This window comes from Corvus brachyrhynchos, unplaced genomic scaffold, assembly GCF_000691975.1.
Source record: "Corvus brachyrhynchos isolate BGI_N302 unplaced genomic scaffold, ASM69197v1 scaffold525, whole genome shotgun sequence".
NCBI lineage: Eukaryota > Metazoa > Chordata > Aves > Passeriformes > Corvidae > Corvus > Corvus brachyrhynchos.
In genome coordinates, this window is record NW_008238341.1 from 847,263 (window position 1) to 862,868 (window position 15,606).

At 53.5% G+C, this 15,606-nt stretch overlaps 1 protein-coding gene across 1 annotated transcript in view; it reads right to left on the bottom strand.

Annotated features, from left to right (window-relative positions):
- EPHA8 (EPH receptor A8) overlaps positions 1–15,606 on the bottom strand; it is a 51,797-nt gene that overhangs the window by 28,050 nt on the left and 8,141 nt on the right. Inside the window, exons 2-3 of the mRNA XM_017735110.1 lie at positions 10,751–10,815; positions 167–830 (exon numbers count right to left, since the gene is read on the bottom strand). Of these exons, the coding sequence (XP_017590599.1) occupies positions 167–830; positions 10,751–10,815 (729 nt within the window). The remainder of the gene's footprint in view (positions 1–166; positions 831–10,750; positions 10,816–15,606) is intronic.

Genomic DNA, 15,606 nt, shown 5'->3' on the forward strand with positions numbered 1-15,606 from the left:
GAAAGCAAAAAGCCGGCTAGCAAGGGCATGGACAGCCTCCACAGAGACTGGCAGTCCCAGCTTCTGTGAGCAGGCTTCTGTCCTCAGCCCTTCCACAAAGAGGCAAGAGCCCCTTGCAGCCACCCCTCCCCCTTGGAGGCACTGCAGGCAAGAAGTAAGGACTCACCCATGCAGGAATCCCGCTGCTCTTCATAGCCAGCACTGCACACGCACTTCCCGATGGGCACCAACCACTCTCCCTCGGCACTGCAGTACATTTTGGGGGTGTCCCTCTCCTCTGAATGGCCCACGCATTCTCCCCGCACTTCCACCAAGGAGGACGAATCTGCCCCAGTCACAGCCTCGGAGAAGGATGCTAAGTTCCTCACTGTAGCTGGGCACTTCTTGTAGTACACCCGCACCGAGACGATGGCAATGCAGGCACCTATGTCCTGGAAGGCCAGGTAGAACCCCCTCTTGCTCAGCGGTCCCACACCCCGCACCTCTGTGTTCAGCTTCAGGCGCCGCACACCCAGGTCCACATTGGTGAAGCTCTCATCTGCTGCGATTGTGTCAATCTTCAGGAACTGGCTCTCCCGGGTGCTGGTGCCCAGGTCCCGGTCAGACTCCATGTAGTAGAGGTTGAAGGTCTCCTTGCAGGTGCCCAGCACACCTGGCATGCTGTTACAGTCCCTCAGTGTGAATTTGATCTCTGCATAGACCCGCCGCGCTCCATCCCGCTGGACCCAGTTGGTCCGGAGCCAGTTGTTCTGGTTGGGGGTCATGACGTTACAGACCTGGTAGGTGTGGATGGGGCTGAAAAACTCATCCATTTCATTGATCGAATCCCACTGCAGGACAGAGAAAACAGGTCACTGCAGATGTCCCCAACCCCTGGGGGAGCAGGGAGCATGCAGGAGTGTGTGCCATCTCCCACCCCGCTGCTCCTGTGTCTGGATGGGAGGTCACTGGTGCCACAGGGCAAAGGGAAATGAGGAGCAGTCGCTAGCCACACCAATTTGGGCAGTGACACCCAGTTGCAGCACTGTGGGAGATGCAGCCCTGCTTGCAAACGGGAACACTTGCTGATGTCCTGGCAGAAGGTGAGGGCAGTATCTGTTTGGGAGGGCTCCAAACCCTCCAGGTCATGTTTGTGAGTCCCTTTTCTTGGTGCTCAGCCTGTCATTTGCAGCAGCAGCAGGAACCACCTGCGTGGTGCTCACCTGGGTCTCCTCTGGCTCATGCACTGTCCACGCACAAACTAAACTGGGCACTTTCCATCTGGAGGAGTTTCAGGGTGGATACCAGAGGGTGAAGGGGAAGCATGTACTGAGCACAGGACTGTCAGCAAGAAATGTGGGCCCATGGGGGCTTAGAGGTCCCTTCTTCCCTGCAAGGTGATGCCAGTGTGGCTCCTTAGAGTGAGCCCACAGTGCCCAACCCAGCTGAGAGGCTGGATCACAGCTGGTTCTGGGAACCTGGATGCTCATAGCTTGACAGCTCAGGGGTGAAAATTCCACATACCAGTGGCTGCAGGGTGAGCCTGAGGAGGATATGCTGGCAAAAGTAGGTTGCAGCAAGCAGGATTGCAATGGAGGGTGGTCTGGGTGAGGGACAGGGACATGGGTGTCACACAATGGAGGGATGCTAAGTGGGCTTAAGTGATAAGAAGTGAGAAGTAGTGATATTTTGGATATGAGTTCCATAGGTGAGGGACATGTAGAACTCAGCTGTTTGGGGCTACATGACACTTCTGGGGGCTCAGTCTTGCCTCACGTCTCCCTCTCTACTCTCACCAAATGCCTCACCAGGACTCACAGACTTTCGCTGCGCTGGGGGCTTTCCACCACCTCTTCAGCTCAGATTTCTGCTCAAACCAGATACTCTGATCACACCCCCATGGACGGGTCTGGGACCCCTGATTTTTTATGAGAGAAGGGGAGGAGGAAGAGGAGCAGAGGAGAACTTCAAACCATCTGGCTTTTCCCTAAACTTAGAAACAGGCTTTGAAGTTCCACCCCCATGCCCAAGTCCAGCTGTAAGGGACAACCCCAGATGCAGTGCTGCAGAAGCTGGGGAAGGTACTGGCACTCCTGCTCCTCTGCCTTACAAATCATCACTACCGTCCTCACCCCAGCCTCAGCATTCCCCTCCTGCACCTTCCTGGGGTCCTGGCTCTGCCTGGAAGCTGGCAGGGAGCAGCCCCCACTTTGGAACCTGTGTGTACCCAGCTGTCTGTGGGGGTTGGGGGAGCCAAGCAGATCCCCAGCCATGCTGCAAAGAGCAGGAAAACAAATCTTTCAGGCAGCATTATAAGTACATTAAAATAAACCTCTAGGCTTGCTCTGACAGGGCAAAAATGTTGTTTTCTTATGTGAGTGGTGACTTGGTTTCATTAGACACAAAACCAACAGCAGTCCCAAGAGAAGGATGCTCAGCTCAAAGGGGGTGAGCCTTCAGCCCTCACCCCAGTGACATGGGAGCTGACAAGGATGCAGATCCCTGGGATCCCTGGGACAGGCACCCTCCAGCCTCGCTGTGTGGCTGCCAGCAGTGCAGGGACAGGGCACAGCTAGGAGAGGGCAGCACACCTCCAGAGCATGAGAGATACAGGAAGGAGGTATCAGTGATACCTGTAAGACAGCCCACTCCCTTCTCCCCTCTCCGATGGGAATGTCCTTCCTCGTTTGACCTCCCCGACCCGCTGCTCCTGGGGAGGTGGTGTGGTGCCTTCTGCTCGTGTGAGGGTGATCAGAGCAGTCACTGCACTCGTGTACATCTTCAGTTTTCCCCAGAATCTCCAGTTTTCTCCTGCATTTAGGAGAAAACTCTGCTTCTCTGTCCTATGCAGCTTAAAGCAACCTGGAAAAGGCAGCAGCTGCAGGTGCAAACTACAATGGAAGCTCATTTTAAGGGGAATATGCTAGCAAAGGGGGTCAAAGTCAAGCCACTCCCTGGAAAGAAAAATGCTTGTGATGCATTTTAAAAAATTATCTTCTGAATTCCAGAAACGTCCAGGTTTGTCCTGGGATCACTGGGAACATGCCCTGCACTCCAGTGCTCAGGTGGACAACATGGAAAGGGGCCAGGCTACGGGTGTGCTTGGCTGGAGGGATGAGGGCAGCACCCCTCAGCTTCCCAAGCCCAGGGACGAGCCTGTCGAAGGTGCTGTGACACGCAGGACACTGTCCTGCCGCTGGGTCAGGGGCACAGAGGTGCTGGGCAGTGTGGGCAGCACCAGGCACAGCCCAGCCCCTGCCGGCGCTGCGGAGCAGAGAGCTCCCCGCTCCCGCACCCCACTTGTGCTCACGCTGCTGCGGCGCTTCCGAGGGGTGGAAGTCGCTGTCGAAATTAATCGAGCACAAATTAACACAACATCTGTTTCCTGTCTTTTCCCTGCCGAGTTTCCCGGGGGAAGTGAAGCAGAGCTGTGCACAGGAGGAGACGCACGGGGTGAGGGCAGAGCTGTGGGGGTGAGCAGGAGTGTCCCCCACGATGCACAGCCAGCTTCCCTCGGCATTGCCTGTGGGGTCAGGGCTCTCCACGAGGGTCTGGCAAGGGAAAGATGAGGTTACTGTGCGCACCAAGATGCTTTGGCTCCAGCTCACCTCGTTGGTTTTGGTCTCCAGACATTCACTTCTCTCCCAAATTTGGCAGAGGAGATGGAGCTCACTACTGCTGTGTCCCCAAACGCTTGTGGCACTGCCAGAGCTGGCAGCATCCTCCCCGTTGACAGAGCAGGAGATAATGCCCACCTCCAAGCACCAGCAACAGTCGGTATCAGCCACACCTCCACCCCTCCCAGGGTGAATTTGAAGAGTTTGCATTTGCACCATCACTCTTGGTGCTTTTTTGCACAGCAGCTGCACTGTCAGTTCTGTTCCAGGGTCTCTTGGGATCCCAGTCTGAGACCAGCCCAAAACACCACACTTGGCCTGCACAGAAAGTGCTCTAAGAATGGGGCAGGCAGGCTACCTGAGCTCGTGGCTCAGATGCCACAGATTCATCTTCCCAGCGTGTCACAAGGCAACCAAAGTCCCATAGGCTCTGCCAGGTCCTGGGACTCGCAGGGCATTTGGGATCACAGAATCTGAGAATGGTTTGGGTTGGAAGGGACCACCTTGTTCCACCCCCTGCCATGGGCAGAGACACCTTCCACCATCCCAGGGTGCTCCAAGCCCCGTCCAACCTGGCCTTGGACACTGCGTGGGATGGGGCAGCCACAGCTTCTCTGGGCAACCTGTGCCAGGGTGTCACCACTCTCATAGAGAAGAATTTTTTCCCAATATCCAATCTGAATATACCCTCCTTCAGCTTAAAGCCATTCCCCCTTATTCTATCACTGCTTAACCTTGCAAAAAGTTCCTCTCCAATCTTCCCGTAGGCCCTTCTAGGTACCAGAAGGGGGATGGAAGGACCTGCTTCAGGAATCCCCGTGACTGGAGGGGTTTTCTGTTTCACCTTAGTTCCAGGTTCTGTGGGCAGGAGGGGACATCTGTGACACTGGGTACCACTGGCTCAAGAGCGCAGGCACCGTGCACACCCCAGGCACTGCTGGCTCTCAGTTCATGGGTTGAAGTGGTTTTATGAACCAAAGCTCAGCTCAGCCCCACCAGTGTGATAAGATCCCCCAGCGAGACAGAAATGAGGACATCATAATTAACGTGGTGAGCGCACACGCTGGGGGATGATGTGATTGCATCTGCATTCAGGAGTTTGCCTAATAGTTTAAATTAAAGTCAACACCAGTTATAAAAAATTTTCCAGATTATGAAAGGCAAGAGATGCAAACACCAGATATCTGGGCAGCTGAGTAAGGTCTTATAAGTCTCCCAGGGCCTGTGTGGAACAGCAGAGGAGAAGGAGGAGGAGCTGAGGAGAGACTGTGTCCCCCTGGAGCAGCAGATCAGCCTCCCACCACCCTTGCAGTGCAAAGGAACGAATGTCCCCAGCCCTGAGACATCTTCCAGGAGGGATGCCAGGTCTGCCTGGCATAGCAAAGCTTTTGTGGCCACAGATATCCAGCACTTTCCTTCCCAGCATGCCATGGCACCTCCTCGCACCATTGTCACTGGGAGAGGAAAAAAAGAGAAGGCTGTTATTGCAGCTATAAATCATTAGATGGGAGGCCTTAATGGAGATAATCCCCATGAAATCAGTCACTGCTGTGGCTAAGGAGGGATTTGTCAGGCAGTTAACTACCCTGAGCTTCACTGCAGGTGATTAACTCCTGGTAGTGACCAGCATCTGGGGAATTAGCAATAACCCAGCATTTACTGAACAAGCACCGGGAGATGAGCTTTTATCTCAATTACCAGTCTAAATCTTTATTTTCCAATGTTCCATTCCTACACCTTTTTTTTCCCAAAGAAAATTAATTTCACCGCAGCTTGAGCTGTAACTTTCTGGTATTCCTGAATCCAGGTAGAGGCTCCAGCTTGGAAGAGAAACCCAAGAAATACAACACGGACATCAAAGTGAGGGAGAGCAGAGACATGGCCTAGGCACATGGGAGAGCCCCAATATCTCTTGGTGCTCTGAGAAGAAGAGATGAACCTGAAGCGGGGTGGAATATCAAGGACACAGCACAGCTCAGACTGGGGATGGGGTTTTACAGGGTGGGCTTGGGGCAAAGGGAGACCCCGCTCCATGACACATGGGGCTTATCCAAGCCATGAACTCATTGTTGGCTGAAGGACCAGACCCAGGTAAAAAAAGTCCCCTGGTGCATAGGCATGGCTCTGGAAATAGCTCAGTCCCAGGGCTGGAATCCCCATTCTTGGTGCACAAATACTGCTGGGAGACCATCCTGTGGGCACATCTGTGCTTTCAGCTGGGGGTTCCAGCAGATCTGGTGCCTTTCTGACAGCATTCTCTCTGGGTGCTGTAGGATGAAGGAGGAGCACCCTTGGCCAATTGTGCCCAGGGGCCTCAGGATACATCCCTTTTTGAGGAGCCAAGGGGCAGGGATGGGGAGCTGCAAGCCTCTCTGAAGGTATCTCCTGGTGTGCCCACCAGCAAAGCCAACATGAAGCATGCCAGGTGGGATTGTTGGGGATTGTACAGGGCCAGGAGCTGGACTCAATAACCCTTGTGAGTCCTTCCAGCTCAGGATATTCCATGACTCTGTGATAGCTGCAGGGGCAGCTGCCTGGGTGGCAAGCCCCACCAGCTCTGTGGCCTGCCCCCAGCCCCTATCTGGTGCCTTTCTGACAGCATTCTCTCTGGGTGCTGTAGGATGAAGGAGGAGCACCCTTGGCCAATTGTGCCCAGGGGCCTCAGGATACATCCCTTTTTGAGGAGCCAAGGGGCAGGGATGGGGAGCTGCAAGCCTCTCTGAAGGTATCTCCTGGTGTGCCCACCAGCAAAGCCAACATGAAGCATGCCAGGTGGGATTGTTGGGGATTGTACAGGGCCAGGAGCTGGACTCAATAACCCTTGTGAGTCCTTCCAGCTCAGGATATTCCATGACTCTGTGATAGCTGCAGGGGCAGCTGCCTGGGTGGCAAGGCCCAGCAGCTCTCTGGGCTGACCCCAGCCCCTGCAGCACGGGGGAAGCTGTGGGGCCACCACAGGAGGTGCTGGTAGGGGCGGATGGGGAGGTCTTGAGCAGCATGGAGGGCCTTTCTCCAGCACTCAAGGTGCTCCATTCTAATTAGCTTTTGCAAGGCATCATTCAAGCTCCTTAGATACCCTGTGTCTGAACAAAATCATTTCCTGTTTGACTTTGTAAATCAAAGTAGATGATACAATAATTATTAATAATATGTTGACTTATCTCATCAGTGTTTTAATTAGTCAGTAGAAAGGCAATTTGCAAAGGGGCCGATCAGGCTCCCTCTGATCCAGCAGCTCTTGTGCCAAGCAAGCAGAGGGGAGAGAAGGGCACTGGGGCACTGGGGCTTTTTGCTGGGGAGAACTGGGATACAGGAGGCATGGCAAGGGAAGGGGTTGACCACACTGATAAGAACTTAATTTTCAATGCAAAGGGAATTGTTCTGGGAAAGGAGTGAGCTGCAAAGCTCCTGGGAGCCCTTTGAAGTTATAATTGAGAGGAACCGCAGCCTGCGGGACGGGGATGCTCCCGGTGACCCTTCCGCTTCCTGCACGTGTCTCTGGGGTGGAGGTGAGGGGGGGGATGCAATTAAACCCCTGAGCAGCAATTACAGCCAATTACCCCTCAGTTAATTGTCTGGCAAGAGAAAATGTCAAAACAGGCCAGGCATGGCTCCCTGATGGCCTGACACTCCCCAGGGCCCAGGGCACTGCTGACCCTCACCGTGCCCACTGCTCCCAGCTCCGGCTCCTCTGCTCTTGCTGGCCATGGCAAAGCCAGAGAGAGATGCAACCTTCCAGTGAGGCAAGTTCACTTTGCCCACAGGTGTGATGAGAACATCAGGACTTTGCAAGTGGTACCCATCCAGTTTTGCAGTGCTGATGCTTTGGACTGTTGCCCTGGCTGTGCAGGCAGCTCTGGGATCTCCCAGAGAAAAAGGCCTCTGAGGCTGCTGCCTTTCCTCTGGATCCCCAGGTGTGACAGGACCTGCAGGTGCTGGAACAGCAAGCCATAGGGCACTAGGCAGTGAGCTAGCAGACACATGTCCCCTCCTGAAGCTCCTCAGGCTGGGGGCCAAGGCTCTGTGCTGCTTAGAGACATGAAAAGACCCAGGCAGAACAACCCACCTCCTACTGTCACCCATGTGGTGGCCCTGGGGGGAATGGAGATGTGGGTAAAGCAAAACAAACATGACTTCAGCCAGCAGTGCTTGGCAGGAGGATGCTGTGTCTGCCCAGGGATGGAGCGGATACACTCTGGGGAAATCCTGCACCCTCCAGCACCAAGTGCACGCTCCAACTGTGGTCCAGGCAGGACAGCTGGCAGGCAGTAGGGATGGGGGAGCACTGCCACCAATCTTTCAGGCAGAGTATCTAAATAAGAAAATGGCAGCAAAAATAAAGGACCTCAATGAAAATCTGGCTTCACAATACAGTGCCTCTATACAACCCCAGCCCAGGCCTTCCAAAGCCACAGCACAGGGCAGTGGGCAGGGACAGCCCCAGGGACACCCAAAGCACTGGGCACAGATGGTGACCAGCAAATGGAGTCCCTTTCTAAGAGCAGGGATCACACCGGATCTCCCCCACCTGAGCCTGAACTGCGCTGTAGGGGCTGCTCGGGAGGCATCTGTCTGCTCAGAGCCAAACCATTGGCACTGAGAGTGAGTATTCTACCCCAGCTTCCCTGAGACACCAGCACCCTAATCCACCTCCTGGTGGATCCAGCAAGCAGATCCAAGGGCAAATTTACTACTCAGAAAGGACATGGAGCTGAAGGACCAGCAGAGAGGCAAAGGAATGAGATGCTCTTTCCGGATGATATAATGCAATGGCCCTGGAGGAAGAACTATGGCCCCGACAAGCATTTAGAGGAGCCATTAAAACATCCAGCTGGAAAAAGATATGCAAAGTTGAGGGTGTTCAAGACAGTTTCCACACAGGTGAGTGGTCATCCTGTTGGTAACAGGGCCACAATTTGGGCAAAAGCACAGGGTAAGTGCACAGAGGAGTTACCCCACGACTGAGGTCCTGTAGGACTCAGCACCATGGCCAAGAGGTGGCTCTGGCATTGGGTGCTACACAGCACCTTATGTTGTGAGCCTTTTTGGTCTTCTTTTACTTTTTTGGCATCCAGTATTATAATTTCTTTTTATTCTTTATTATATTTATTATTTACTCTTTATTTAATTTGCTTATAATTTTATTTAATTTATTATGTATTATTTAATTTATTATGATGTATTAGTGTTCAAGAGCTGCTGGTGAAGGACTGCTGGGCATCTGCTGCAGAGAGCCCTGAGAGCCGGCCCCAGCCCCCGCGGTCACCTGACAGTCACACCTGACAGTCCAAATGGCTTGGGGCTCTGGATTCATCCCTGGATTTGTGAATGTCCAGTACAGGGTGCTGCACCTTAGCTGGCCATGGAAGTCCCTGATGTGCTGAGATTGAGGCTCCTGTAGGCTCAATCCTTTGTCTGCTTTGGGAGTGCAAGGCCCTGCCCAGCACAGCCGGCTCAGGTGGATTCATCGTCACCCAAGTCACCTCAGTGATGAGGTGATCCCGCCTGCGTTCCTGACAGGGAGCAAGGGCCTGGGCATGCGGTCATCCAGAAGGAGAGTCTTGGGCAGTCTGTGGATGGTCTGACTATGGGGAGGAATTGCCTAGGGAGGGATGAAGGACAGAACACTGGATGTGGACAATGGAAAACAGCCCTGACTCCCAGAAAATCCCAGAAACATTCTCCCTTGCAGGAGAGCAGAGGAAGCCCTGGTCCCTGATTCCCTGAATGTGTGTCAGACCCCTCCAGGATGCCAGGATTTGGCAGTAGGGCTGGGATGAGATGACAGCTAAGTAGTGACAGGACAGTAGTGACAGCCAAGGGCAGCCATGAGGAGGACAACATCTGCCTCAGCCAGGCAGAGGCAGAAGAAGGTCCCCTGGCTGGAGACCAGAGCCAGGCAAACCCTCGATGGGTTTTTAAGGGGCCCGTTAACAGTATCGCCACAGGACCTGGAGGATTTACCAGCACCAGCAATTTTGCAGCCAAGGATGTTTTTTCCTCAAAGCTGGGCTGCTCTGAGATGTGAATGAATTGACAGGTCTGAAGGCCCGTATTTATGCAGGAGATCACATCACATTAGTTCCGCGGTCCCCTCTGACCTTGTACCTCTCAATCTCTTGCATTCCCAGGATACTCATCATTGCAACAACTAACTGCTAAAATTAGAGCTGAGTTAACGATTTCATATATTTACATATATGATAAAGTCTGATAGAAATCTGATCATTGGTATTATTATGAATTCACCGTTCTGATCACTCCTGCTCAAGCAGCGTGGGGATTGAAAGTCTCAAGCAACAGATCAATGAAAATTATTAGAGGCCTGGGAAGATTTCTGTGGGAGGTGGAATTGAAAAGATTAGGACCGTTTAGTTCAGAGAGAGGATGAAAAAGAATGGACATGAAAAATCAACACAGCAGCAACAGCCAGGTAGGCACCCTAATTTTGCACATTCTGTGCCTGCAGAAAGCCCCACTGTGTGTTGCAGTTGGTCCTGTGGGTATTTATGGGATTGTTTCTGTTCGCTAAATGAACGAGCAAAATCCTTGCAGCCAGGTCACCCTGAATCTGAAGCTCACTATTTCGAAAAAGCTACTGTGTGGGGAAAACCTGGCATGGAAATGCAACTGAAGGGAACGTGTGGAGAGGATCCAGCCAGTGGAGATGGCCGGCTCACATGGGGGTCACCACCCCACCATCCCTCCTGGACATGCCGCAGGGCTGTGAGTTTGCATCCCCTTTCCCTCCCCTCCACAGGGGAGGCTCCCCTGCCACTCTTGCCCAGTTCCCACAGAAACTCCTCGGATTACAGGTTGTTGGGAGCTCCGTGGTCATTTGGGGCTGTTCCCCCTGATGCTCACCTGGTGCAGTGAGGAATGAGACGCTTCTTAGCACGTCCCAGCTCTTGAGTCCCCCCACACCAGACCTGGTGAAAACCTGGTCCCTAGCAGGGGATGTGGAAGGTTAAATGGCATTTCCAAAACAGCTGTCAGGCTGGCATTTTCCCAACAGACATGGTCTGTTTGTCTCATCAGCACTGACTTGGGGCTGAGATGTCCACTCCCTATCCATCCCCTGATCCCTGCCACAGCGACCCATGGTGACCCATCCCACTGGGGTCCCTCAGTGCCAACAGTCACTTCATACTCACCCCGTGTGAGGGATAAGTCATCCAGCCCCAGTCTCCCGGGATTGTTGACGTGTCTAGCAAGTTCACTGGAAAACACAGGAGCAAAAGCTGTGTTAGAAAGCTTTGTCCCCATCCCCAAGGGGTGAGGAACAGAGCCACCATGAAGAAGCCCTCCTCACAGGCCACTTCCCTGAAAATGCCCCCCCCCCCCCATCAATCTTTCACCAGGGACTGCCTGGCTGGATATGAGGCAGGTATTGAGTTTGGGATGGCAACAAGCGATGCTCCCCAGAGCTGGTGGTTCAGGGTAGAGTTGAGTTCTGGCCCAAGCACTGAGAGCAGTGTGACCTTTTGGAGGAGGCTGCAAACAGCCGGTTGGAGGGAATGCAAAGCAAGGAAGGGCTGTGGAAACAAACTCCCAGCACCAGGGTGTCCACCAGTCCCACCTTGGGCCTGGTGCAACTGGAGCATCATTCCTCAACTGGACACTTCTCCTCTGGAAGCCCTTTAGGCTCAGCTCCCTCCCAGCATCACTGGTTTGAAGCCTGCACTCCAGCAGCTGCTGTAATTGCACACTGCAGTGCCCAGCTCCAGCACAAAGAGACTCCCCATGGTCCTGGCTGACACCCCACTGGAAAAGTCCATCAAAGCCAACCCCTCCAAATCCCTGCCACCACCAGGAGCCCAGCTTAAAGAGGAGACAAAGGCAAACTGCAGGAAGAGGGGAGCAGATTGTGTGGGGGGAGAGGCGAGGATGCTTTCCAATGTGCTCAGGAGCTTCCTGTGGAAACCTGTGCAGTGGCAGCAGAGGAGGAAAGCAGGATGCCATGGCACTGCTGCCTCTGAGCCATCTGCGCCCCACGCCCAGATCCTGCAGCAGCAGGCAGAGGAGAGCCTTGCCCTGCCTGATAACCCCGACTTGCTCAGCACCTGGGGAAGGAGCCCAAGCCCCAGCTCCATGGTGCAGATCCAGGGGGATGGAGGCTTGGGGGAGGGTGACAGCAAGGCACCCTGATCCTGGGAATGAGTGCAGGGGGCACCAGCACCTCGATGCCTCAACCTCAAGAGCACCAGGCTCCCACAGGGACCCCCAGTGCCTCCAGCTTTCCCCATTCCCTTTCTCCTGAGGCCACCCAGTGAGGTCAATGCCTCCAGAGGCTTCATCCTTGCCTGCTGCCTTTCCTCACCCTTGAGGAGCACTAAACTGGACTGGAGGCACTTTGTCAGCATCCCTCTGCAGCACCAGGGCTGGGCTGGTCCCTGGGCTTTGGAGGGACAGTGGTCTTGTTGCCAGGACCAGCTTGTCATAGCAGGGACAGGGCATATCAGGACAGCGGCTCCAGTCCTGGCATAGACTGGGCTCAGCATGAGGCTGGTCCCTGTAGCCCGAGGAACGGGTGCCACTTTCATTTACTATTACCAGGCAGGAAAGGAGGGGGGGGAGAGAGGAGCAGAGACGTGAGCTGGCTGTGAAACACCCGGACGTCATGCTCCTGACAGAGCAGATTAGGAGCTTTTGAGGCATTTATTAATGTTAGCAGAACAATTTGAAAGAATTTCCAGGGTTTCTTGTGTGGTTCCATTGGCCCAACATCAGGCCAAGCCCCTCCACTCCCTGCATGGCGCTGCTCCCACTGCTGAAGAGGCCCCTTGCCCTCAGCACAGAGTAATTACCTCGGAGATCTCAAATCCATTTTTATTTGTTATTGTTAATCTGAAGATTTTCTGCCTATTTTCCCTGGGTAATTCGCCCAGCAGGAGCCCAGGCTTGGGAGTTTCCCTGCTCACAGTGCAGGAGCACAGTCCCGGTGACCCTCAGCAGGCAGGTTGCAGGGAGGGGACAGCTTTCGCAGACCCTCTCTCCCCCCCACCGTGGTCTCTGCACCCTCTTTCCCACGCTGGGATGCTCAGCAATGGATGTGGCTGCCTCACACTGCTCTGCAGGCAGCTGGAGGAGCCTGCATGGACTGGGGTCCAGCGGGAGCATCGTGTTGTGAGGAATGATGCTGAGAGCAAATAGAGGGTGTAGCCCAGACTTGTCTGCCAACAGTGTGTGGGACCTGGAATCAGCTTGCTACACCCCATCTCACCACGCTGACCATGTGGTCATCACCCAGTCTCACAGAAATGTCATGACGACTTGAAGGAGCCATCTCCTTTCGGTTGCTTTGGTTCCAAGACAACCTACGCCAGCTTGCATCCCTGCATCCCACCCATGGTCAGATTCCTCTTTGCAGGAAGAGGGATAAGTTATTTCTTTTATTCCCTCAATTCAGCCAAGTGCAGAGAGCCCTGCGTTCTAAGGCCACACAGTGGGCACTGCACAAACACAAAGGCATTGCGCGTCTGAGAGCTCCCGTTAACTCATGGGATAGCACACACGCCTGTGGATCCCAGTGTCCATCCAGCAGCACTGTGACATGCTCGGATACGGGGACACCAACGCTCTCCCAAAACCCAAGCAGTTACAGCCCAGGTTACAGCCCAGCTCCGAAGGGAACCCGCCACACCTCATGCGACAAGTGCCTGTCCAGCCCCATGCAGGTGAGCGCGCGGCTGTGCTGCTTCTCCGGGGGTGATGCTCAGAGCCCGCCCTCGATGACGCAGGGTGAGCAAGACCACCACAAAGGACCCCTTTCAGCTGAAATATTTTTTCAGAAAATGTGCCGGTTTGGGAGACCTCTCTCCTACAGTTGGGTGATTCTGTTTGATGTTATGGACTGTCTGCATGTATCAGTCTCAAACCGCAAGCTCCATTTTGTTTTCCTTAGCACCATTTTGTCGTTTCCCTATTCTGTGCCTTGGCCTTGACTCGGCGTATTGAGCCAAAACACCAGGAGGTGTCAGGGGAAATTCTCACCCTGGTGGAAAAGCTGTCAAGCTTGATTGCCTGTTCAAATGGAAGCACCTAGGAGCAAGCAGGTCGCTTCCCGGCACAACTGGGGTCTGCAGACGGAGCCTCACATAAGGCAGACCCTCTTGCTGCATAAAGTTGTATCGTGTAATGGCGCATGAGTATTGCACATTGCAGCCTCATAGATGCAGACTAGGCAGGAGTCAGTGTGTGAATCAGTATATGATGTTTGTGTATATTGTATTTATACCTATATCTCTGTTTTTGGATCTATATCTGTATCCATTTCCATACCCAGATCTACCAAATTCTAAACCCTGCTTGGGAAGAGTGAGGCAGCTGAGACTGGGACTAACATCCAGAGGATGTGTGTTTTTCTTGGGACCACATATCTCTTGCCATCTATCTATATCTGTGTCTATATATCTCTTATATATATATTTATATCAGTATCTGTCTCTGTATCGTGTACATGTATATCTATATCTATATCTCTATCTATATCTGTATCTGTATCTATATCTATATCTATATCTGTATCTGTATCTGTATCTATATCTATATCATCTATAAAGACTGAGTACTTAGATACCCTTCCCAACTCGTGCACTGGTGGCCACAGCTCTGCAGGGATGTATTGCATCCCTATAAACAGGTGTGTGGGCACCTTGCGGTCTCACATCCAAGCATCCCGGGCTCAGGAATGGACTCACGGTATTTAGGGGAGCCTGTGCATCCTCAGCCCACCCTGGGTTCATGGTGGGGTGGTGGAACAAGACTGGGGGTGACACACTGGTGGATGTGCTGAGCTCCAGCCTCTGGAAGAGCAGTGGGGGACCAAAGAGGGCTCTGAGCACCCTCACTAATTGTTAACCCACTGCGGTCCTCCCTCTAATTACTCCACCATCTCCCTCTTAGGCAGGGGCTTTGTAGCGCAAGCATGGGGAGGAAGGGTCAGTGGGAGCAGCCCCGTTCCCTTGGGCTTCAGTTCCTCTCCATCAGAACTTCAAAGGCCTCCCAAGATTCACAGCAAGGCTCCCCCCCATGCAACAACGCCTTTTGCATCGATAATTAAACTCTTGTCAGCGCAGTTTGGCTGCTCCCCACTACCCAAAGACCAGCAGGCTCAGCTCCACAACCCCAGCAGCTCTGCACACCCCACACCCTCCCCACAGCCCCAGCCCCTCTTCATGGGGGAATGACACAGGGAGGGTTACCACAGTGGGAAGAGAGTCTGAGAAAGGGGCAGCAAGAGGCTCCCTGAGAGGAGGGCAACAAGAGCCAGTGGCATTCATTTCCCATCATCTGGCGCAGAACTTTGAAGGGGCAGCTGGGGCTGGGGTGGGTCAGCTATTTGTGTCTCACCGTTTAATCCAAGGGCCGGCTGAATAGGCAGCTGTGACCTTTCCAACTCGGGATGCAAAGCTGAGACACAAAGTTGTGTCTTACTGGCCTTGGAACATGGTGAGGGGACAGGATGGGAAGCTTCGCTTTCAGCATCCTGATCCCTGGGACAATATTTATCCTTAAGGAATGAAAAATAGCCATTTATTCCCCAACACACGAGGCCAACCGTTGGGGCTTGGGAGGGAGGAGCAGCACGCCTGGAGGGTAGGTCAGCTCTCCCCGGTCGGGAGCTGTGTGCAGGGATGTTCCCCACAGATCCGGGTCAGCAGTGGGGTGCTGCTCTGCCAGACCAGCAGCCAGATCCAGCCAGGATTTGTCCAGCAGCTGCTCATCCCCAAGGCTGCACATACTAAGGACACAGCGGGGATGGGGCTCCCCTCGACACTCGCCAGCCTCGGCTGCCCAGAGAAGGAGTTTAGAAAAGCACTGCGGGTAAATCCAGAAAATATCATCAAATCTGGCAGGAATTTTGGATTTCCACACCTCTGGAAGTGACAGAATCAGGCTGGAAAACAAAACAAAAAAACCAATACCCAAAAAAGGGGAAAAAAAATAAAGAGAAGAAAAATCCCAACCAACCAACAAAAAAAAACAACCAAAAAAAAAAAAAAAAAAA